Genomic DNA, 25,123 nt, shown 5'->3' with positions numbered 1-25,123 from the left:
TATCCAGAGAACTGGCCATATTGCTCTGCTAAGTTCTTAATAGCCATGAAAGCTGATGGCACACAACTGGTCAAAACTATGATGTCCTCAGCATAAGCCAAAACCTTATATTCTGATGTATTGACCCTAACTGATAGTATATCCAATGAGTTCTAGATTTTGCTTAAAAAGGGGTCCATATACAAGGTGAACAGCAGGGGCGAACAGAGGCACCCCTGCCTAGTGCCCCTGCTGATACTAAATGATCTTGATAACAAGCCTGAGACCGAAAGAGTGGCCTCTGGGGTGATATAGAGTGCTTGAATTGTCTGGATGAACTAAGGGCTAAACCCCTTCCACTGCTAGACCACCCATAAAAAGACCACCCATAAAAAACCCCAGGCTACCCTGTCGAACGGCTTTTCGGCATCCAACAGGTTTGCACCGAGGGGAGATTGCGTAGCCTGGGCCGAGTCAAAGAGTGCAATTACACGGCGGACATGGTCAGCAGTGTCTCTGCCTGGAATGAAGCCATGCTGATGCAGGGAAACTATCAGAGAGATCACTAATGACAATCTAGTGGCTAAAATATTTTATTATCTGAATTAATCAGAGATATCGGGCGAAAACACGAATCAGGGCCAGCAGCTTTCCCATTGGCTAATGAATTAATTGCCAACTCGATCTCATTCCAATCTATAGGGGCAGAGAGAACTTCAATCTGCTGAGCAGTGACCTGGAGCGTGTTCAGGTCCTGTAAAAAAGCCTCAGCTACACTTACTAAGTTGGAGTCTCTGCTTTCCTCTCTGTATAAAGTACAGCAAAACTGCCAAAATACCTCCATGACTCCCTTCAATGTATCCTGGATATGCCCCTGGGAGTTCCGAATTCTAGTGACACGGTTGGCCAATCCTCTCTGCTGAAGTCGCTTCGCCAAGACCCTACCTGATTTTCCCCCCAACTCAGACATCATTGAAGGGAATTACAGGTACTTAGCAGCAAGGTCTTGACCACAGAACTCCAGCAGAGAGGTCCTGACCCTAGCCACCTGCAACTGCCCCTGAGTTATATCGCGCCCCTCCATAATCGCGCACATAAGTTGAGCCTCTGCCAACCCTAATTCCACAATTCTCCTAATGATCTCATCCTGTATGAACCTCTGCCGAGAGTACGAAAAACTCTTTGTTTCCCCCCGAACTGACACTTTTAGCGTGTCCCAAACAGTAATACACGAGGCTGTCCCTCTGTTAATATTTAAAAATTCCACAATCCAGTTCCTCATGTGGTCCATATATGACTGCTCCAGCAAAAGCTTCTCTCAAAAGTCCAAGTTCTTGGAACTCTTATTATATGAGTGCAAATGCATTCCATGATCAAAGGGTTGTGGTCCGATAGGATCCTAGGAAGGACTGAGATTGATGTGGAAGCTGCAAGTTGTTCAGACATAAAGCAATAATCTAGCCCAACCATCTTATTGTGGGGGGCAGAGTAATACGTGTATCCATCAAGATGTTTATTATGGTAAAACCAAAGATCTGTGAGGTAATGTTCTTGAGCCATAGCTTGAAGAGATCTAAAGACTCTTGGCTTTTACCAACGTAATATTGCCCCCCCACTAAATCAAAATCTGCAGGAAGATGAATGTTCAGATCACCACAGAGGCACACAGGCTGGGGCCTTAAGAGCCAGCTCAACATTCAAATGGTGCAGCATTGCCGGATCATCCAGGTTAGAAGAATAAACTGTACATATGGTTAAGGATCTGCCATTTATTTGCAACTCATTGATTACCCATCTCCCAGCATTATCTTGGGTGGTCTTCTTATAAAGCCCTGATCCACGTTTTAATAAGAGCGCCACCCCTCTAATCATAGAACTCTGGCGAGAGCACCCAATTAAATCGTACCCCGGAATTTTTAGATAGTCCCGATCACTCCAAGATACATGCGTTTTCTGAAAACAAAGTACCTCTAACCGCAAAGAATGAACCACTCTTGAAAACAATGCCCTTTTCTTGCCATCATTCAATCCACAGATATTCCAGGAACCTATGCGTATTTTACCCTGGGCCATCGATTCCGAAGGGATAAAAACCTAAACAAGGCAAATCAGCAGCAACACCCCCTTGAAAGAGTAAACGTCTCCTACTAACAAACATATTACATTTGTTAGCCAATGGGCCATGGTGTCACTGTAAAATCAAGCTTTTTTTCACCTCCCTGTCCACCCTCCCGCCCTACCTCCCCCCATGCCTCCCCACCAACCCCCAAGCCCACCCCCAAAACCCCCTTAACCCACCACCCCTAGACAAGGCATCAGGACCTGAGTCCTAGTGATGGAGAAGCTGGTTTAAACCCAAACACTCCCCCGGTATCAGCGCCGGGAGCAAATCCAACTGGGGAGCTACCCGTAGGGGACCAAAAGAGAGAAAACATTTTCTTTTCTTCACACACACAAGTAACAACCCTGACCCCCCACAAGCGGGGTCCCCCACTAAAAAAAACAAAAACAAAACACAGCGAGTATTTCCCCATGGAATTTCTCAAAAAAAATAGGAGCTATAAGGAAAAAAAAAGACCCCCGCAAATCTGATAACCTAGTGCGAGTTAAGAAACTCTTTAGCCTGGACTTCTGAAACAACAAATCTGGTCTGACCATGTAAAAATGACTTTTAGTTTAGACGGGAAAAGCAAAAATACTTGAGCTCCCTTAGACTGGAGGGGTGCTATTAGCTGCCGGAGCTGCCACCTCCATTCAACCGTTGCTTGGCATAGGTCGGGTCTGACAAAAAACTCACAGCCCTTACCAACCCGCCTCTTATCCGGCCTAGCCAGATCATAAAGCTTTTCTCTAGCCAAAAAACTACCCAGGCAAATAAGAATAGCATGGGGTTTGTTATCCATTTGTCCAGCACGCTGTTTTATCTTGAATGGAAACCGATGTGCCCTCTGAACTTCGAATTGCCAGTCCCACTCTTTAACATCCGGAAATGCTTCACAAAACACTTCCACAATAAACCTACTAGTGTCAGACCCTTCCATCCCTTCTGGTACCCCCAAAACCTCAAGATTGTTTCTACGGGCCCTGTTTTCAAGGTCAGCAGGTTTCCACTGGACATTATCTCTTTGAGATTTAATTAAGTCTGTTATCCCTCTTTGAGTAGCCATATCGTCTTCCAAAGTCGAAATCCTTGCTTCTGCCTCCCCGATTCTAGAGGCGATGTCTGAACAAGTTTTGTCAACCCTCCGTATAGAGTTCTGGACCCTGCGACATGCTCCCTGAGCGCAGCCGCTTTCCTGCTGGGTCTCTTCCCGATGTGCCATTATTGTCTGGTAGATGGTCCCAAGTGTCATCTCACCGAGGGGCGGGTTAGAACAGATTATGGTTTGAGTGGTAGAAGCACCTTCTAGTCCGTATTGACCAGTTAACGTGTAGTTCCACACCAAAGAACCAGTATTTGTTCCTGAAACCAAAGCCTTAGATGCTTTACGGACAGAAGATAATCCATTGGGGACTGCCTCTGCATTTAAGGCGTTACAAGTACGCCAATCCCCTGACTCGCTATCCTCATCATCCGTCCAGTCCTTATCCAGACTGCCATCTGCCTCTGAGGATCCAGTATGGTCAGACAAAGAATAGAAGTTGTCTCCATCAACCTCTCCATCGGGGTTCAAAAGAACGTTTTTTATAGGCATTTCCTCCCGTGCAATCCTAGTTTGCTGCTGCTGAGCCCCCGTGCCCCCTTGCATCCCCCCTTGGACTGAGGAAGTGTCTACGGATACAGCAGCCTCCCCAAACTCAGTCTGAACTACAGCTCCCAGCATTCCCTTGGGTTGAGCCGTACTGTCAGCCTGGAGTTCAAAATTTAGGGAAGTACTGGGGCTACTACGGCTGCTATCCCTTTTTGCCTACCCACCTTTCAGAGCCTCTATATCAGTCAAGAGGCCCCCCTCAGGTACAACCAGAGCCAGCCCCCAAAAGTGGGTAATGAAGCAGTACGGCTTACCTTGTCAGTAGAGGAGGGCGAAATAGATGTAGGAGACACTGGTACCTGCTGGTTACGTTTTGCAGTAGTTAGAAGTTTAGGCATTTTATTCTTGTCAGTTTTGTCAGTTTTGCTTTTAAGCATCGTCTTGAAAATCTGTGCATTTTTCAGCGCTCCAGGAGCAGGAGCCAGGGCTGAAGGTTCGATATGTGCTGACAGCCCTTCCCCCGGACTCCCGATCGGCGTTCGGGCCCCAGACGATTCCGCTACTGCGCCGCCTGCTTTCACAATGCTTCTCGGACCTGTCGTGCGCCCAGTAGCTGTGGTGGCGCTCTTCGGCTGTTTTTTCGGCGGCATCCCGAGATGTGAACGGCACACAAGTCTAATTGCAGAACCGCAGCAGCAAGATCCGCAGCAAAAGCCACAGACACTAGTGCTTTTCCGTGGGGAGAGAATCCAGCATGCGAGACGATCCCGACACAAAAGAGGCCACCGCAGCATCCTGGATCACCTCCCCGCTTCTAGGTTTAAAGGTAGGCACCTCGATAGTAACAAAGGGGGGTTCTCTTGCTATAGCCCTGAAATTTACTGCCACATTAGCCCCTTTCAGCTCCCTTCAACACAAGGAGTCCATGGGTGTAACTTTTTCGGCGGATTAACCGGAGGAGTAGAGTGTTGAAATCAGCTCACTCGGCCATCTGACCGGCCGCCATCTTGCCTTGAGCCCCACAACAGGCCTATCATCTCCTACATAATAACTGTGTATAAGGGTCATTCCTTCCATCATCCTAGTCCGACATGACACAACAAGGTATTTCCCCAGGGGGTACCACTTTGTGTGTATATATACGACATCTTGCTGAGGTAGTCAGTAGAGAAAAGTACTTCCATTGAAACACACGCGAGATGCTGAGACTCCTGCACTCCAGCTCGCCGTCGTCTGACATCCTTTGCAGGGTGTTCATCTCGAGACCAGGCCAAGGTCCCACAGTCTCTCACTTCAGGTAATGGGGTTGACTTTATCCTAGAAGGATTCTTGGCTTTACACCCACATATATGCTAGGTACACTTAGCTACATCTAGTTAGGATCGAATTGTAGGAGTACACATTTTATTCTCATGTATTTATCTATACTTGCCTGTATTCATTGTTTTAGCACAATGGTAGAAATCTACCATCATTTTACTCTGTTAGTGCTTATAATCATTTATTTCTGTTACTATCTAATGGTTGTTTCAGCACATCTATTTTACACTAGAATGACTATGGCTCAATAAATGCTTATTGAAAAACGTCCTGTGTATCTCTCTGAGACAAAGTAAGCACGAGTGACTGAGCGAAAAGTGAAACTATTTCCACGATCTTGTGGGATCAGGGTTGTCATGTTCGATAGTTGCCAAGAACTATTCTCTCCTTGGTAAGAGGGGTTTCTAGTGGTAATGTGAGCTAGCTTGTAAACAGGCTAACATATTCGGTAGGGGTGTCTAGAATCCGTCTGACACCCAACCTATAGTGTATGTTATCTAAGCATGCAGATCTTATATAGGTTTATAGGATCTACATGACACTATACAACTAAGACATTTCTAAGCAGGAGTGACAAGCAACAATGCTACAAAGATTATGTCACAATTTTTTGATACCAATGCTATTGAACTTATAAATCAGCAATGTATGCAATAGTCACAGTATTGTGTGTCAATGACATTTCAATCCCTTGTATCGATATAAGGATCATCATCAGGACTTACATTTTCTGTAAAAAAGAGGGGTGGGAAAGAAGGGTAAAAGAAACATTAGGGAAAGTTTAAATAATAATACAGATCCAAGAGAGATACAGAAAAAGGCGTACTTTCAAATCATGCACGTACGTAAGTGTTGTGCATCCCACTGCATACAAAAAGGTGTCAGAAACCATACTACATATAAAAGTGTTCAAATAGAGCTGCTTGTGGAATTGCTTAAATCAAGTGGGAGTGCAGACTAGTCGTTGTTGAAAACTGACCTAGTATCAATTCCATGTAAGAAGGTGACTGTGGGCTACCCTAAGGTCTGGTATAAATATCAAGAAGCCCATTGTGCATCTTTGAAGAGAGTTAGGCAGTATCCTTTGTTTCGCTGTATGCACCGGCTCAAAAACATCAACATGTAAATTACTGTTGGCTAGGAGACCAGGGCTGGCTGAAGATATATGATGAGCTGGATCCAATCAATACTTTTATTCTTCATATTATGTTACATGTAGTATTACATTTATAAAATAGTAAAAACTGTTATAAACATGTAATTAAAATGAAACATCTCGACTGGATGAGCTGATCCAACATGAGTTTACCCACTTGAGAAGGCTGAGCTGCATGCCTGTTTTGGGATAGTCAAACAGTACACAAACAGTACACAGTTAAGCCTTTGTTGGGGTTTTTCTCGTGTTATAATGGGTTCAGATCTTTCTCCTTTACAGTTATACTTGTATTGATATTGTATTGATATTATAACAAGTCTGTTTGCGTTCAGTAACAGGTAAACTTTAGAATCAAATCTTAATAGTGACTTATTATTGAGAAATAGGAATTGTTTATTTATAAGGGTAATATGTTTGTGACACTTTTAAAAAGACAAGTAGGCCAGGAAGTATGCTCTGTGAGTTTATCTGAAGCAGACATCTGGGGTCATGACATGTAATTCAGCAAGAGTTTACTAAGAGCTTAACCTCCCACTGAAAATAAAATTAATACAATTAAATGTGACAGAAATAATACTTGATATTCAAGATGCACAGAAAGGGCACACCTGCAGAATTAATAGCTACAATAAAACATTAATCTTCTTCTTCTTCTTCTTCTTCTTCTTCTTATTATTATTATTATTAATAATAATAATAACAATAATAATAATCGTAATAATAATATTCGACATAGATTTGGCTTAAGTCTGTCTCAATCACATTTTGTCTGATATTCAATTATAGATGCCTCCCTGGAAACCTAAAATAATTTTTTCAAGATCCAGTTATATAATGACATTCCAAGAATCAACAAATAAAGGTTTTGGGAAGCAATCTGCAACCTAAGAGGGCATTTTGGAGCTAATCACAAAGGCAACACCAGAACAATACTGCAAATACTGATATAGCAAGTTTTTCATTCTTTTTCTGACAAGTGATAGGGCAGATGTGTTTCAGGGGGTGAAGGGAAGAGAGTGGTACAATTTTAGTGCCAGATAAGAAATACCTCATCCTCCCCTATGGCAACCTATGAATTGGATCAGATGTGCATCACCTCTTTTGTGCACAAACCTCTAACAACACCACTATGATTTATCGCTAGCACTAAGTCTTTCTTAGGACTGTCTTTACCGTACACCAAAAACATCACTGATTTCGACAGTTGTTTTAACTTCCTATGTCTACCGGTTACTGCATTGTATCATGTTTTTCTTGCAATATACCACGTTTTCTAACCCCATCACCATTTTTGTTTTAAGTTCTGTTTTAATGCCAGCTTGTGCCAAACATTAGCCAGTCGACTTTCAACGTTTGCATAGATAATGAAACACCACGCACAATGGTTCTTAACCTCAACTGCATGTAACCACAAAACTTCATAACATTTAGATTCACTGTAGCATCATACATAATAGATATGAATGATGTTTAATTAAGAACACAGTCCCTCATGTTGTTTACGTTCATCCTAGGACTAATCCCTGAAGAAGGGTACAAAATACCCGAAATGCATTAGAAGCAATAGTCCACATACTATGAGATGTGAAAGTACTCTGAAATGAAAATATAATGTATGAATAAAATACATTAACTCTTGTGAATTCAACAAGCAATTGACTACCTTTATTATAAAAAGAAAAAGAGAGCCTATTTTGAAGGACCAGAAGTAGTGCCCAGGGGGGCCACATTCCATGTAGGAAGTGCAAATCTGATTTCGTTCAAAGACGTCTAGAGTGAAGACGCTGCCCCGGGAGCACACATCAACTATTATAAACAAAGCAAATAACCTTACAAAAAAAACGTAGTAGCGCATATTCCAACCCGAAGCAACCTATGAATTGGGCAATTGTCATGAGGGTGCATGCCAATGAATTTAAAGGACAGACAGGATAGTAAGGGGAGAGTTTGTTGCAGATGAAATTAAGCCTGAGGAGAAAAGGGTTCTGTGAACTAGGCAGGATACCTTGAACGTACAGTGCTTCTGGACCAGGAGCCAGTGAGGATGTGTGAGAAATACACAAACTAGTTAACTTCAATACAGATTGAAAAGTAGCCATGCTGCCACATTCGACTCAACCAGACTAAAATTCACTAGACAGACCTAGATTTAGTGAGCTGCCATAATATAGTCGAGCTGATATATAGGTCTGCATATTTGTTTATCCAAGAAGGAGTACTGGGAAGAGTTTCCTAATCATTCCCAGCATAGTGAAGTAGATGGTACATAGATGAACTCAGGGGCATAAGAAAGACCAGAATCAAAATTAAAGCCTAAGTTTCCAGTGCAGCTAATGGATATGGGTGTCAAAACTAGCTCTGGAGTCAGTGGACTAAATAGAAGTTTGACAGACAAACATTAAGATCTCTGTTTTACCGCTGTTGATTTTCAGCCAGCTATAGTTCAACCAAGTCATAACTGCTGAATGCAGGCATGGAAGATAACATGTGTCAACAAGATATTGTCAGAGATGGAAAATACAATCTGGGCATCATTGGCATGTGAAAAACTATAGAAATTGAATGATCCAATCGATGCTGAGAAAGGGTCAATGTAGATGTTTAACAGAGTTGGGACTAAGTGATGGTTCCTGAGGGACGCTATACAGGAATTGGACAATTGAAAAGCAGGAAGGGAGATGGATTGACATCTGTCTGATGAGAAAGGTTTAAGCTATCCTAGGTCTACCATTTCTCAGTCTGCATGAGGCACGATGAGTATGGAGTGGGGGACCAATTGAAAAGCTACAGAGGGATCTAAAAGTAAGAAGGTGGCACAGTTTCCTTGATCTAGAATGATTAAATATGGCATCAGGAAGGGGTAAGGCTGTGGTTTCCATCCTGTGATTTTCTCGAAAGTCAAATTATCTTCTTGATATCTAGATAGTTGAGAATTGATGGCTTATTTCAGGATCCTCATATAAAAAGTTAGGCAGGAGATGAGATAGTAGTTAGTAAGGACTTTGAGGCCACCAGTCTAGATGTAATTGGCTCCTCACATCTGTGAACCATTTTGAGGAAAGTTAAAAGGTGGTTCCTATTAGGATTACCTTCAAGCCGTAAATCCAGATGATGGTGATATGATACTTCAAAGTGTTTGGAGGTGAATCTTAAGCACACAACTGTTTCCTTTAAATTTTTCAGCCTGTTAAGTCTACTTTGATACTTGATAACTTGGTGCGAATGGCTGTAGTAAACTTTTCAAGTGTAGAAAATACTTTATTTCGGCCGTAGGCAATAAACGTTGTACAATAAATACAAGTTAAAACACAATACATTAGGCTAATGAATTCATAAAACCAACACTCCTAAGAGTCTCCCACACATGAAGATGTTACATGAAAGACTTCCCTACTAGCCTAGTTACACAGAAAAGAGAAACACAACACAAACCATTGACAAAAACCTAAAGGTCAGCCATGTCTAATACTGGAGTTAATGCATAGAGTAATAATAGTACCAATGGTACTTTGTTGCAGTTGCAGCCCATAAAAGCAGTTAAAAGTATGATTTCATGAATCATAAATATTAAAATATAACATAACCCCTCAACTCAAGGGACATGCTCACTTTGAAAAGTCCACAAACGGCTGTCATTCAGCAGCAACCCTGCCCCAGTCCTGATGCTCAGTTCAGGGTGGGAAGGTAACAAATTAAATTCTAAAGAACTACCATTTTATTTTTTTATCTTTGGGGGTAATTTAAGTGGGGTGATGCTCCTTCACTCCACTGGAGAAGCTGCCCCTGAGTACCGCTGTCACTGTTGACTTGCCTCCTGCATTCTGCTCTTACTGTCAAGAATACCCTGAATTGTAATGCTCTGTAATTCAAAAGAGTAGTTAAGAATGTAAAATACCTCAACATCAGTATATATATATTTTAGAGGAAGCTACATTCCCATATGGAATTCTGAAAAATGCAAGACAGTTACAGTGAAATCCCCAATATGGCCGCTGCAGCACTGAAAGGTTATAGTATGCGGTCTAGTTTTTTGGGACATGAAAACTGAGGCTCACATTCATGTGCATGCGTGAATTACGTGCTATGCACTCGAACTGTGTTTTTCAAAGTATTTTCATGCGTAGAGCAGTGACAATAACAGTGCATTTGCAATTCAGAATTTAGAGAAACCCCAGTTTGAAGATAGTGTTTCTTGGAGAATAGTGTCACTCTTCATGAGAAGAATTCTTGTCAGAGAGAGTAGCGATCCATGTTGCAAGCAGCCCGAGAATTTACTAGAACCTGTATTAACATATACATGAAGCATTCCACATGCCGAAACCGAAGAATGTGAAGTAAGTGAAACTTATTAAGCAAAAAGAAAAGAACATAAAGGAATATGTATTTATGTGAATCAGAACTTTCATGCTAAAGAATAAAGAGAAACCAAACCATTACAAAGAGGTTTTCATGTATATATATCGCAACCCTCAACATACACCGAGGAAAGAAAATAAAAGAGGATAATTTCAATACAAAGAACTAACCACAGAAAGATTATACAAACCTATAATTCCCCAACTATACTAAGCTGTACAAAAAAGAGAGAAATTTAGAACAAACGAGATTCAATATAGCAAAAAGAAATAAGAAATGCAAATTCTTAAAAGCTAAAAAAAGAGAAGCTAAACCTCAGATTGGTACCCCCATCATACTTTCTTCACAAGAACTTACATTGGAAAGTTGTTAGCAGAGGGGTTGTTCCACAAGGCTTTCAGATCTAAAATAAAGAGCCATTTTGTGATGAAAAATAGCCAAGGAACAGTTGCGTCCTTGTGTAATGGACAAGTTCACAAAAGCCTTGCATATACAATTCAAGCTCAGGACAAGACCATATCTTAACCCAATAAACCAGTGGTCTCAAAGCAGCTGGCTCACCAATCCGCTTGGGAGCTAGATCAAAGCACAAGGGGACAAATGGTTTAGATTGAGGAAGAAAACTTAAGGACGTTATGAAATTATTTTCTCTAGCTCTAAGGGTGTCCAAAGAACCTATGCCCCAAACATCAGCCCCATAACGTGCAGCCGACTGCACAGCAGCCTTATAGACCTCAATACTGGAGATACTGCACTCTGAGTGGAATCCCTGTAATCCTTCCAATGGCTGCTGATTTGTGTAGTAAAACAGCCCTAGACTTATCAATGTTGGGGGACCGCGATAAGGAGCTGCTGATACTAACACACATATCATCAAAGTGCTTAACTTCCTCAAGTACTGTGGTCCTCAGTGTCAAGTTTCTCAGAAGGGATCAGTGCGGCCGTAGGGCCATTAATTGTATTTTCTTAACATTGATATCAAGACACCTGTGATTACAAAATTCATGAAATTTGTTTAAAAGATTCTGGATACCAACAGGGGTTCTATAAATGAGCAGCGTATCGTCGGCAAACAGGCCAAGGGTGTAGACACCACCAAGTTTAGGATCATCATTAATACAATCATGGAGGTAATTAAACACATTGTTAATATTCAGGGAAAAAAGTGTTGGTGTAAGAACGCATCCCTGTCGCACCCCCCCCCTAGTTATGTTAATCCTCTCAGTTAATGCACCATCCTAGCCCCACCACACTTGAGCAAAATTATTCTTATGTAGTCGCACCAAGAACCCTACCAAGGTGGGAGGACCAGCCATTGACCAGAGAGTCCAAGAGACAAGCTCTGGGACAAAATCGAAAGCTATTCACAGATCAATTAAGACGACAGAAAGATGGATCTTAATATGCTTCCAAAGTATCAATATGAATCTGAATATTAGATCCACTGTTCCCACCTTGGTTCAAAACCCGGCTTGAAACAGGGAAAGAACAGTAAAGTTGGTGGCCCACACCAGGAGTACAAATCACCGGAAGGAGGTCTAATATGGGTGCTTTTAGGGGTTTCAGGGACAAGATTGCTTCCTTACTGCCATCTAGGGAAAAAAGGGCTAACCTAAGCTCCACAGAATCTACATTTACCTGAGAGCGCAGATCAGGCCTAGATGGCAACTTGACTTGAGAGGGAGTAGAATATTTGTTACCGAAATGTTGAGACCAAGTCTGTCTGCAGCCTTTAGTAAATCCAAGGAGAACCCATTATTATGACCTTCTGCTATCTGTTTTTAAATGTACTCTTAATATTGTGCTGGTTTGGAGACACAAAATACCACATAGACACATTCACAGTTTGAGCTGACTCTTAAGAAAATGACTTTGAGGTTGTATGAAGTTAAAGACAAATATTTTGGGTATTATTTAAACTCTTGGAATAATTATAATAGTTGTCACAGTGTCACAACTCTGGATTCCCTTATGATAGAACTGATATGCAAGTTGGAAAGTAATATTTGATTATATCCGGTATTGTAATTTGAGTAATGTACTCTATGAGAACTAATTAACAATCCGTAACTGAAGAGGCATTACATCATGGGTTAGAGCATGTTACTACCAGTTATATTTCGTACTCTGATACTCAAACACATCATTTTAAATATGCTCTCAGTTTATTTTGGAAGCATCTAGATAATGACATTGCTGCCTCTCCATATGAGTTGAAGTACCTGTTTTGCCTAAGGGAGCTTTAATGAATTCGACAAGTGGTACGTAATAACGTGAATAAAAATACGATTCAACAATTGCTTCTTCTCATCAAGGTCTAGCATGTTTTATAGATGTATATATACGTGAAATGTCAGTGGAACAGTGAATCATGAAATGATGGTATTATAATTTTTTTATCTGACACATTGTCCTGTTCTCAGACTGAACGATGCAAGACATCTCTAAGCTTTGAAATAAATGTTATTTTGTCCTGAAGCTGATTTCAGAAAATACCACAGACACGTGAAGAAGCACCATTTTGTCAAACACTTGGACTTTGTGTTCAACCTGATGTTTCGCTTTCATCATTCCTTTTTAGTTCTGGCTTGCAATTGCAGATGTCTGCACTACCTATTGATTGCAAAATATAGAGTGGAGAGTGGGTTTGGGTCAGCCTTTAGCAACTGGCCTATTTAGATCAGCCTACCGTATGTCGTTGCGTTTAGACCTTGTCAGTCGCATCTTGGGTTCACCCAGAGGAGAAAATATGGTAGATGCAAAATAAACAGTGTTAACCTGAAAATATCATGTGTGTAGTTTTTCTGCTCCATCCAAATTTTGCTTGCTCCTTCCCACAAGCAGAACCTACAGGCAATACAGTCTGCCTTTGTCTTGCAGATAATGGGTATGAAAATATTCTGTGATTCTTATCTCGACTTTACCCCGTTTCCCACTTTACTCTCTCCACCTGAAGGCCAAATGGAAAATATAGAATGCCTCATTATAATTTTAAAATAATTTTTTTATAGAATCTTTTATGTTGAGGTGCATTTCTTCAAGTTTAAAACAAATACCTCCTCACTGTCTGTGGAGATAGCAGACAAGAGCCTGCGACACTGCAAGCTTGTATCACTAGTGAAAGTGAATACCAATAAAATAAATCACGTATTTATATTTGTAGTAGAGGATATGCGTGCACGCTTTTCACCATGAGTATTAGTGTCAACGAAGGCCAAGTCCAGTGGGCCTGGTTTCGATGTGTTGAAGCATGCAAGCAACAGTTAGACATGCCTTTGTTTCCATCGGTTGCCAGACCTATTGTCTTAGCCAGTGCTTGTCTCTTTTAGGGGAGATAAGCAGTCCTTAGTTAAACCAGCAGTTTACAAAAATCCTTGCATATGTCAAATCATAAAATGCTCCATTGAGACCAAGTTGGTTAATTGAAGAATGTTAGATATGGGACGTTCGCCCTACTCGTGTATGCTCTCAAAATATTGCAGATATGTTGGCCACAAATGACTAAATAACCCCCTAAATTCTGTCAAACATCTGTCTGTTTTGTTGTGAATTGTTGCCATATTCTCTAAAATGTTGACAATATCTCATAGGTGCTTGAAGTGTGTGGATGCTCCATGCCAGAAGAGCTGCCCAACTAACCTGGACATCAAGGCTTTCATCACAAGTATTGCCAACAAGGTAAATTCCAGTCTTCTTTTTCAAACCCCACAATTAACACACTTGTTGCATTTGAATCCTGACTGATTTTTTTATTTATTATTTTTATTTCTTTTCTACCAATTGGTATCATGTAATAAGATTCTTTGATATTCACTCATGGAAGTATTTTTCATTAAAAAAAAAGTATTGCTTCCTATGTGTATTTGATGTAATTCTTTTCATCAGCCATTATACATTCTCGGCAGTCTACCGACTCCTCGGCAATCTCCTACCGAGCCGGACTTTGGGCAGTCTCTCCTTCGTCTCTCCTGACCTTATCTCCTTCCTCCCCCTCATACTGCCCTCCTACTCCTCCTACCCCAATCCACTCTACCTATCTCCTTTCCAGTTCCTGACCTTTGCCCTCAGCCAATTGATTCTGCGTTCCCATCCTGTTACACATCTGGACATTCTTCTGTGAATTCTCCCTCATCTGTTGAGACCTAGCTATCTGACCGATGCCCGATGGAGCTACCTTGAGAGCTAAAGAGGAGACTGGCTGTGGATTCCCTCCTCAGCCGTCACCTACCCAGTCGGTCATTGTGCAGACTTTCCCTTCGTCTCTCATACCGTCTATCTCCTCCTCCTCTCCCTTCTCCCTCCCCCTCTCCGTTCTATTTGCCTCCCCTTCTCGTTCTTCTTTAATGTGTCGCATATATTTATATATACCTCACTTACCCTTCTTAGCTCCATTTATTTTGTCTTCTACTCTTGAAATGCTTTTCTATTAACTGATGTGATGTGTAACTGATGTAATTTTGTAATTTCTGTGGAACCTTATGTTAAGCGCTCTGATACCTCCGGGTCTAGTCAGCGCTATATAAAACTCTCAAAATAAACACAAATAAAATAAATAAAATACATTGTGTCCACAGCAAAATAGTATTCTCATTAATCTGTGATATCTGTTGATTTTGTCTGGCACAGCTAACACATTTTGTTTTGTTTAGTCAGGTCTGTGGCATCAAACATTAGCCCCTGAGGTCAGAATCAATGCCATGTTTTCAGATATTCACAATGCATTAAATTGTGCAGAGTTAATTTAAATTTGAATCATTTATATGGTCTGCAGATATTATCCTGACTAAACAGAGATCTAACCCTTGTGAACCTATGTTGGAGGCCATGCTTTCAATGGCCAATGACCTAAGACGGGCTCACTAGTTTACTCAGTCAGTACTGTCCTTCTGTACAACATCTCCAAGCCAATCACTGCCATGGCCCCCAGCAATGTTCGAGGAATAGATTCTTAATGGAGACTTAGTATACATCCCTTTTAAAATTCTATTTCATTGCTGTTATGGGGCACCCATTTCATCTGGTATTTATGAAATAGGTGATTAAATTGAACATCTTCCAAGCAAAAATTTGTAAAACTTAAAATTAAAATGTTAAAATTAGTGGGAGGTTATGATACAGGTCAAAGACGGTAGTAAATGCGAGAGCAACGTTTAGTCTAAGTGATAGGTGTAGATTTGGGCTTATGCTTTAATAATGGTATTGATGCAATATGGTGAGTACCCACTACTCTTAAGCTAATCCATCTAAGGGCACAGTCCCTGAGATCCATCATTTAAATTTCGCAACTCGTGGCATGAAGGAGAATTCTTATATATCCTGGAAGGCCTCGTAGAAACTGGACCATAAAGAAAATATAATCTTCTAATGTAAGAAGATGACCTTCTTTTTATGGGAAGCTTGTTGAAGTGAATGCTATATCAATTTGTACGGATTAGATGGATTCCATGGCCAACAAAATTCAATTTTACCACGACCATGTGTACAAAAGACAGTGACTGTAGCCATTGCTTTCTAACTATTGAGACTAAAATTGCATCTATGGAGGTGGTATTTGTGTTTTTTAATGTCACCAAGAAAAAATGCATGCTGCTTTAGAAAGAGTTGTTGATAGTATTCTGCAAGTGGATGGATGGATATACATTGCAAAAATATGCAGTTCTCAGTTACCTTTATAACCATGGTTTAGACCTTCGTAGCTTTTTTAGCCATTTACTTTATCCATTACACAGGACAATAACTTAGCTTAATGGCTTGTTTGCAACAGGACGTTTCAAATACATATCCAGTTTACTGGCCTCTAATAGGATGCATTTAGTGGGCATCTCACATGCAATCTAATTTAGGGAAATTCGAGAACGAGGCACTGGAAGGCCAAAGTGTCCAGAAGAATACATTTGCTTAACCTACTCCCTTTGTTGCAACATTTGAGAAAAGATCACTGATAGATATGACAATGCAAAGAAGAATTCCAAGGAACTATTTTTGGAGGCAATTGTAATTCTTGAGAAGTTGACATGCATATGTCTGCAGGGATTACGTCTGAAACACAGGAGACCTCTAAAAGAATTACAGTGCAAGGTTGTGGTGACCATAACAACTATTATTTTGATTGCTCAAAACAGGGCAGGTGCAAGACACAGAATTAAAAATAGGCATTAAGCCTATTCTGTGAAAGCAATGTTGTCTTAAGTATGGAAGGTAGCATTAATCAAGGCGAAGAATGAATGTCAATAACAGATTTTCTGAAATATCTTACATATTTTTATTGAGTGGCTCATACATCAAAGTTCTGAGTGCTCATCCCGCGTTTTATGAACAAATCAGAATGATGACAATGGCAAAGGTTCATGGTTTCACTTCATAATGCCAATGTGAATTTAGAAATATTTTGAAAGCAGCCATTAAATAGTTGTTCACAAAATTCATCATAAAGTGCTAAATTAATTCTTCTTCTTAATCTTGATAGTTACAAAAACTTTAAATATGTACAATATATGAACGCTTGAAGCACAGTATTGAATCAAAATAAAGGAATTTTTAATGCTTGATTTTATTTAAATAAAGGACAACATCACACTTTATATATTTTTTTAATTATTAAAGGAAAATTAAACCAGATGTGAAGTGTTTTGCAGGTAGGTTCACAATAAGAGATGCTACTTCCTACTTTCATAAAAGTGTGTAATTCACTCTCTTCTAGAGAGCCTTGCACACGTAGGCCATTATGTATCAATGCCTCTAGCATAGAAACTTAGGGCTAGATGTAGGTAAAGCATATTTACCGACCCTTAAATACCGAATTTTACCGATTCGGTATTTAAAAGTCGGTAAATATGAAGGGGGGAGATGTAGGGAAATCCAGATGTTTATTTACCGATTCGGTAAAAGTCGGTATTTACCGATTCGGTAAATACCGACCTGTAATGCTCCATTCATTCCTATGGGCTATGAAGCCCATAGGAATGAATGGGGCATTACAGGTCGGTATTTACCGATCGGTAAATACAGATTTTTGGCAAGGGTGCAGGGGGTGTCACTTTGACACCCTCTAGCACCCCCAAAAAAGGTTCGGGGGCCATATGGCAGGCACTGTCATATGGCACAGGTGTGCATGCGCACATTTGCATGCACACCTGAATCGGTATTTCACCATCAAATTGAATTTGATGGTAAAATACCGATTTCTAAGGCCTTGTGGGACTCATAAGAGTCCCACCTACATATCGATTTTACAGATTCTGTAAATATACCGGTCAGTAAATTTACCGACCGGTATATTTACAGATTCTGTAAAATTACCTATCGGTAAATTTACAGAACGGTAAATTTACCGATTCTGCCCCCTACATCTCAAATGCCTTTTACCGGTCGGTAACGGCCGAATTCGGCCGTTACCGACCGGTAAAAGCCTACCTACATCTGGCCCAAAATGCGCAACACCCTTTTATACATCAGGCTCTTAGGAACAGCAAATACCATGGGCACAGAGAAGGCAGGTTTCCAAAAAAAAAAGGTATATCTCTGTGCCTTGTAATTATTAGTAACTTGAAGATTTCCTTTGGAGACAAGAATATGCAGGTCAAAACAAAAAGTAGTGTGAAACTTACTCTAGGGCATTGCTAAAAGACACCATAATTCTGAGAGCAAATATAATCCACCCCATTCTTTGCTAATTCAAGCCACTGGCAAAAGTCCATATCAGAATTCATATAGACATTCTACCTCTCTTCAAACCCCAACCAATTCATATACGATTATATGACCCAGTTATCTTTGTGAAGAGATATTGATGTACTAATGTTTTCAGAATAGTTGACATTTAAATTATCAGCAGTAGTGCTTCTGTGATTCTGTTCAGTCCAGATCTTTGTGCAGCGATGAAGCACTACTTTCAGAACCTCAAACTTTCATAATTGAGTGTGCAGTGGCACATTAGTTAACTGGTACTGTGATAAAAAGTTGAAACTTTTCCCCGAGATCTACAGCAAACTATTACTCTTGACAACGGCTTTAAATTAAATCTGAAACTTCTCCGTTTTCAAAAGTACTTCCTGTGAGCATCTATTTAAATTCTTCTGTTTAACTACTTTCTCCGTTGTTGCATATGTGTACATATGTTTTCATCTTTTTGTTTATACAGATGTAGTTTGTAGTGTATCACTGTCTCCTCTTTTGCAACGCAGCCTAGCACCTTCAGGCCATTACACAAATGTACATAAATAAACAAATAAATAATACAATTAGAATTTGCTGATAAAAAGGTGTGGTCTGATCATAAATGCAACCAAATCAATATAATAAATGTAGTGTGCGTAATGGAAAGCCATCAGAAGAGGATGGTTCTTGGGCACCTAATATTTCAGGGAGGCTGAATGAGTAGGTGAATTTACAATTTGGTCCAAAACCACAATTACTTGAGTACTCTTTTGAACATGATTGGGCTGTGGCTCTGTTCACTATATAATATCAGAAGAGGTGCACTTAAGAAAAACAAGAGAAGCCACTTCGCAAAGGAATTCAGACCCCACAAACACTTGCAATTATAGGTTTAGCTTTGTATTCTCATGAAAATGATAATGTTGCTTTCCAAACGATTCTTTTCAAGGCAACACCTTTACGCCTCAGCTCTTAGCTAGCTGACTTGAGATTTTGTATCATCCATAAACACACCCCAAAATAAGGGAAAAATTGCAGAAAAATACGCCCTAAGGGGTTGTTCTGCTGAAAGGAATTGTAGAAGGGTAGAGCCAGATTTTATATTTTGTTTCAGTATTTACTATGTCCCATTTGGTGCTAAAATCAAAGACTTTATGAGGAGGTGGTGAAGTCCCCATTGAGGTCTTTGAAATAATGACCACATTGTTGACAAGCAGAACGAACGTTACCTGCTCTTCGCCAATCAAATGCACGTCAGCCAAATAAAGAGATTTTGATGGGAACTCATTTCTTACAACAGAACAGACTGATGCATACACACAGCTTTGCCTGAGTTCATGCAGAAGAGCAAATTATTTGCTGACTTCATCATGTGAGTCGACCTATCCCTCGCAAAATAATCTGTGTAAAGCAGCCTCTTTGGTTTCAACAATCTAGATCAAGGTCCCATTTCTTGCACTACAATTGTGGCCGGTAATTTTAGGAGGGAGGCAGATGGGACGCACACGCACACATACACACTCACAGCCATGCAGTCACATGTGCGCAAACACACACAATCACATCCATTCACAGCACTGATTAACATTCATACATACATGCACACACCAACATTTTTTTTTAAACCCACACTTACCTGCAGCTCCCTCTCGGAGGCCCCAGGAGGCATTGGCTCACCTAAGGTCAGGCAATAAGAGAAGGCAGCAGTCCCAACGTCATCACAGAGTGGGATGGGGTCAGTGAGACTGCTCCCTCCACCAGACTCTGTGATGAAGTGTCACTGATTGATACTTGATCATGGGTGCTTCCGGGCTTAAAATTGAAGCGTCCAGGTGCTAGGCAATCAGTGACGCTACCCCTCGTCACTGATGGGAAGATCACACCCACAGGAGCTGTGTCTTCCTCAGCCCAGCAAATTACAGCTAAGGCAGCCAGGAGCCCGCCCTACCTGACCTGAAAATGAACACTGTCTGTCTGGCTGACCTTTGTTCAGCCAGACAGACACTGTTCGTGAGGGGCAAAAGGTGGGGGGGACCTGGCACCTCAACCCCAATGGACCGACAGCAGCTATTGCACTGCAACACATAGCTTTGCTCTGGGGAAATTATGCAAAGCGCATTTTATATCAACAAAGGCAATAAGCAGAGGTACGTTCTTCGAAGTCACACTATGTAAATTACATATATTTTCTTGTTTATGCACAGGTATTCTAGCCTGCTCAACAACGTGTTACCATACACCTTTCACACATTCTCAATCAAGCAAAGCTTCATATTCGGGAAATAATATGTGCCCCCTTTTGGAAAATTATGAGAATCTCCATACCATACTATGTTCAAGGGGATCCAGATGCCTCTAAAAAGTCTACAAACTTTAATGCATAGCAAACCCTGATTAAAAGATTGCATTTGTAGAAATCGATAGACATTTTGTAAAGACCTTGAACTTTTACACTTTTGTGTTTTTATTCCCTCCTCATATTTTTTTTGCCTTCTTGCTCTAGTAAAAACTAGGGAATTACTTTAAATTCCAAAGAAAATGTAAGCAATTTGCAGTGCAGTGAAGAGATTGATAATCCTGTGACGGATAGTATCCTGGGGCTGAATACACAGTCAAGGAAAAAAGTACTGGCAGTCTACAGATATCTACATCTCCAGACTTGTATCTGTTATTGTAAGAAATTGGACTGCTGGTTGACTGAGGTGCAAAGCCCTGTCAAGCAGCAACCACATTCCTTGTCAGGGTGAGGCATAAGCCAATCCTAAATGAACCTTTGTTCAACCCCTAGTAGCATGGCAAAGAGCAGTCCGACTTAAACACATAGGCAATGTGAAGTATTTGTGAAAAACTTTAAACAGTAATAAAGTGGGTCACTGAATGAAGATGGGCGCTGCCTAAAGTGGCTCCACACCTCGATCTCCCCAAGACCCTTCAAATCTGTAACAAATCCGACCAAAGCCCACTACATGAGGCAGGAGAAGATGGTGAGGTATTGGGACCAGCCACGGATCGCTCGAATGGCTGTCCATCGATCACCCAGGTGGACTTTCAGAGCGGGGCCTAGATGACTGGGCAGATCCCCGGCTTAAAATTAGGAGGCGCTGTGTCTCCCGGACCATCCCAGGGTGGTGAAGGGGACAGAACTGTGGCTATGATAGGTGGAGGGACCAAGCTACGATCCTAAGGGGCTTCCACCTTTACCCCTCCTCAGACGATCTAGGCAAAGTACCGGCACAATCCCCCGAATGCCACACATAGCCTGGCACCAAGAGACCGGCCCAAAATTGAGACTAGCCCACCTGACTAATGGTAAGCTGGAGCCACTGCTGGGGTGGGGGAGAAGAAATATATCAAGCCATAGCTGTGGGTAAGAATAGACAGTAGGGGCGGCAAGTTCCCCCTTCCGCTGGAAGTGAGGTGACATTGGCGGTGATGGACGTTGTGGTCCAGAGAATTAGACCAATATGTCGCCACAAACGACCACTGAGTGTGACACAATACAGGCCTGGATTAGTGGGGAAATCTAGGCTAGTTGCCGCTTGATAGTCTATTGACCCCAATTCCAAACATAAACTCAGGAGGAAGTGGGATAATGCTTACTGACCAAGAACTACAAGACAAAACAGAAGCTCATCTCCACTGATATCATGCCTTCACAAGAGGAAACCCATTGAACCCACAGCGCTATAAGGGGCGCACATTTTAAAAGAATATAAGCTGGCTCACAAGCCTCCAGTGAGCAACCTACGAGCCACGGGAGATAAAAAGCGGCGACCAGTACCGTGGCTGTGGACAGAGGCCATCCCTACAGTAAGAAGGGGAAAAGAAGAACTAACCACGCTGGTAGAGACACTCAGCAGGGGACCTAGGCGCTAGCAGCTCGCAGACCATCCAAATGCTTGGGAAAAACAACAGGGACATGGGGAAAATCTGACAGGCCTCAATGGTTGCTTCAGTGACTCCTGGTGGGTGGCAGTGGTTATCCCTGGGTCCTACTTAGCCCACACTGCAAACTCACCTGAGGTCTTGTTCCAATATGACAGGAGGGAAAAACATGAAGAGCAGCCACCAAACGAAACTGGATACATTCACACTCCTGAAAGGAGTGGATACCCACAAAATCCCTTGTGAACACCTACTCTATAGTCTCCATCAACCCCCTATGAGCGTACACTTTCCCTCCACGATATCATGGCAGCCATTCAGGATGTACAAATGGTTTTGGAGAGCCAGATAAACTCAGTCACGATGGAGGTCTTGTTGATCCGAGTAGAGCTACGCAATATTGGGACAAGAGTACAAGAAGTAAAAGACTCCATTAAGACTTTATTCCAAAGCGCTACAGCTCTCACGGCTCAAATGAGGAAATGCAAGCACTTAAATCTAACAGGGAGGCCAGATTGAAGACTAAGAAAGGCGATCGAGACCCAACAATGTTCAAATTCTGGGGGTCCCTGAATGGGCAGAGGGACCAGCAACAGATCTATTCATTGAAGACCTCATTCTCAAGCATCTACAGCCGAAGGGGCTTTCGAAATTCTTCTCAGTGGAATGGCCCATCGGGTGCAGGGGGGGGTGGGGTCCAGATCTGAGGCCCTGCTTAGACCATCATAGTGTGTCTCGTTAACTATAGAGACTCAAGCTCGTTGGGGGCATTTTACTCAACTCCAGCTCACTCACCTGCATGACTGCCAGACTGCCGGTGACCCGCGGACTCCCGCGCACACCCCCGCCCTCCCCCGCCGCTGCTCCTGGACTCGCGGCCGCCGAGAGGGGAGAGCGAGAAAGGACCACAATTCCCAGTGTCCCCTGCCTGCCTGACGGGGACGCTGCTTGCCACATCGTAATCCCGCGCCCGGAGGCGCATAAAGACGAGCTGCTCCTGCGGTGGAGCGGGGACTCAAGCTCGTCGGGGGCATTTTACTCAACTCCAGCTCACTCACCTGCATGACTGCCGGTGACCCGCGGATTCCCGCGCACACCCCTGCCCTCACCCGCCGCCGCTCCTGGACTCGCGGCCGCTGAGAGGGGAGAGCGAGCAAGGACCACAATTCCCAGCGTCCCCTGCCTGCCTGACGGGGACGCTGCTTGCCACATCGTAATCCCGCGCCCGGAGGCGCATAAAGACGAGCTGCTCCTCCCGCGTCGCGGGACGAGCGCGGGCGACGCCGGGTTGAGCCCGGGCAGAGGGTGGGCCATCTGTGGCCATCAGAGGCAGAAAGAGGCAGGGCAGGACCAGCCCCCTGACATCTACCAATGGGTAAGCGAAAGAACATTGTTACTGTGGAGGAGGGGGGTAAAAGGGCCAAGGTGCCGAGACATTCAGAGTCCATAATTTCATACCTTTCCTCGGCTGTGGGGGTGCTAACCTAGGAAATAGCGAGTGCCGAACATGAACTGGGGCTCTCGTCCTCCTTATCACCTACGGTAGCACAACTCATTGACATTGGCAGAGGCTCTGTTATCCCCCTAGTACCTGAGGTGGTCATCTCAAATAACAAACCTGTGGTGGCAGTACTGGATTGTCCTCCAACTACCGACACGTTACCATCTCCAGCAACCCAGAGGGATTTGACCCCGGGCCAAAGCCCCAAAAGGGACTCTGTTAGGAGGAAGAAGGCGGTGGCCAGCACGACCACGCACGTGGGGACTGATCTAAGTATGGGTGATCAGTTGGAGGCGCTCTTTTGTGCGAGGATCGAGCCCTTGATTGCAGATATTGCTAAAGACATTGTGGACACTTTGAACACTTGCCTCTCCGGTCTTCTAAAGAAATGTTCCTTACTAGACAAAATTGTTAAAGATCTTTCTTCTGTGCCAATTTTACTAAAAGGTGACACTGTTGCCCCTGGTATCCACACTGCTGTCGATATGCCCAATAGAACTACGGACCACCATCCGCCTCTTACCAGGGAGAACATCGTGCCCGATGGGGCACGACCTACCAATTCACTGAATACTTTTCCCCGCTTGGAGGGTTCCTTACTGGGGAACATAGTAGTTAACACAAATGATAACACCTGCCCAAGAAAACCTGCTCCTATTAGGCTGACTAGGGGAAGTAAACTGCATCTAAATCTACTCCCGGAGGCAGCCCCACTAGTAGCTATCTTCATTGGCGTGCCCGCTCTAGCAGAGGGCATGGTGGAAACTACCACCGACCTACTAAGAAAGGGTAGGTCATGGTGCGCAGAAGGTAGCAGTGGTGGGACCCAATTAGCAGACAGGGTCTTATCTGCAACAGGGCGGGTTGGATCGGTAAATGCCCCAAGTTAGTGCAGGGGGACTGCGTAGTAGTTAACTTTGATCGACCAGACCAGGCTGATAAACTCTTCTGGGATGGTTCCGACTTGGAGGGGGCAGTCTACATGAGACCAGTCCCACTGGGGTTCTTTTATCCACCTCACACTACACATCGTCGCATTGAAATCCCGGGCTCACTCAGCAGAACCAGGTCCTCAGCAGGAACCAGGGCAAGTTCAACAAGATCTATAGAGCACCAAAATAGAGGAAATTTAAGATCACAGACCGCACCAAACTTGTTACACACACACACACTCACAGGGCAGGAGGAGGGGTAGTAGTAAGTAACCGTTTCTCGCCCCTCTCCGATATTGAAGAAATTGATTGACAATCACCTCCACCCCAGTTAGTTACCCTAGAGTCTCACAATCCAGACGAAGCAACAGTTTGCAAATTGATAACATGGAATGTAGCAGGGATACGATCAAAGAGGGCGGATCCATCATGGATTGATTTTGTTAGTAGCTATGACATTATAGCATGTCAGGATGCATGGGATATATCATCCAACTTCTGGCTAGATGGCTACTCATCCTATTCTATCCCGGCAACTCCTGGCTCTGCTGGTAGGGCAAAGGGTGGTCTGGTCTTTCTGTTTTCCCTTAATCTTAAAGGCACTTTTAAGAAGGTCTCGAGCATTTCACCAAACATCCTAATTGTC

General features: G+C 42.6%; 1 protein-coding gene across 2 annotated transcripts in view; it reads left to right on the top strand.

Annotated features, from left to right (window-relative positions):
• The window catches only part of DPYD (dihydropyrimidine dehydrogenase), a 3,662,673-nt gene that overhangs the window by 1,176,188 nt on the left and 2,461,362 nt on the right, over window positions 1–25,123 (top strand). For both annotated transcript variants that reach the window (XR_013594885.1, XM_078644210.1), the window contains exon 4: window positions 14,094–14,181. Coding sequence is in view for 1 of the 2 variants with exons in the window: in XM_078644210.1 (XP_078500336.1) it covers window positions 14,094–14,181 (88 nt within the window). In the remaining variant the exon portion in view is untranslated. The remainder of the gene's footprint in view (window positions 1–14,093; window positions 14,182–25,123) is intronic.

The sequence above is a fragment of the Lissotriton helveticus genome, chromosome 1_1, assembly GCF_964261635.1.
Source record: "Lissotriton helveticus chromosome 1_1, aLisHel1.1, whole genome shotgun sequence".
Lineage (NCBI taxonomy): Eukaryota > Metazoa > Chordata > Amphibia > Caudata > Salamandridae > Lissotriton > Lissotriton helveticus.
The sequence above is the reverse complement of the archived record's forward strand: the minus strand, read 5'-3'. Positions and strand labels throughout refer to the sequence as shown.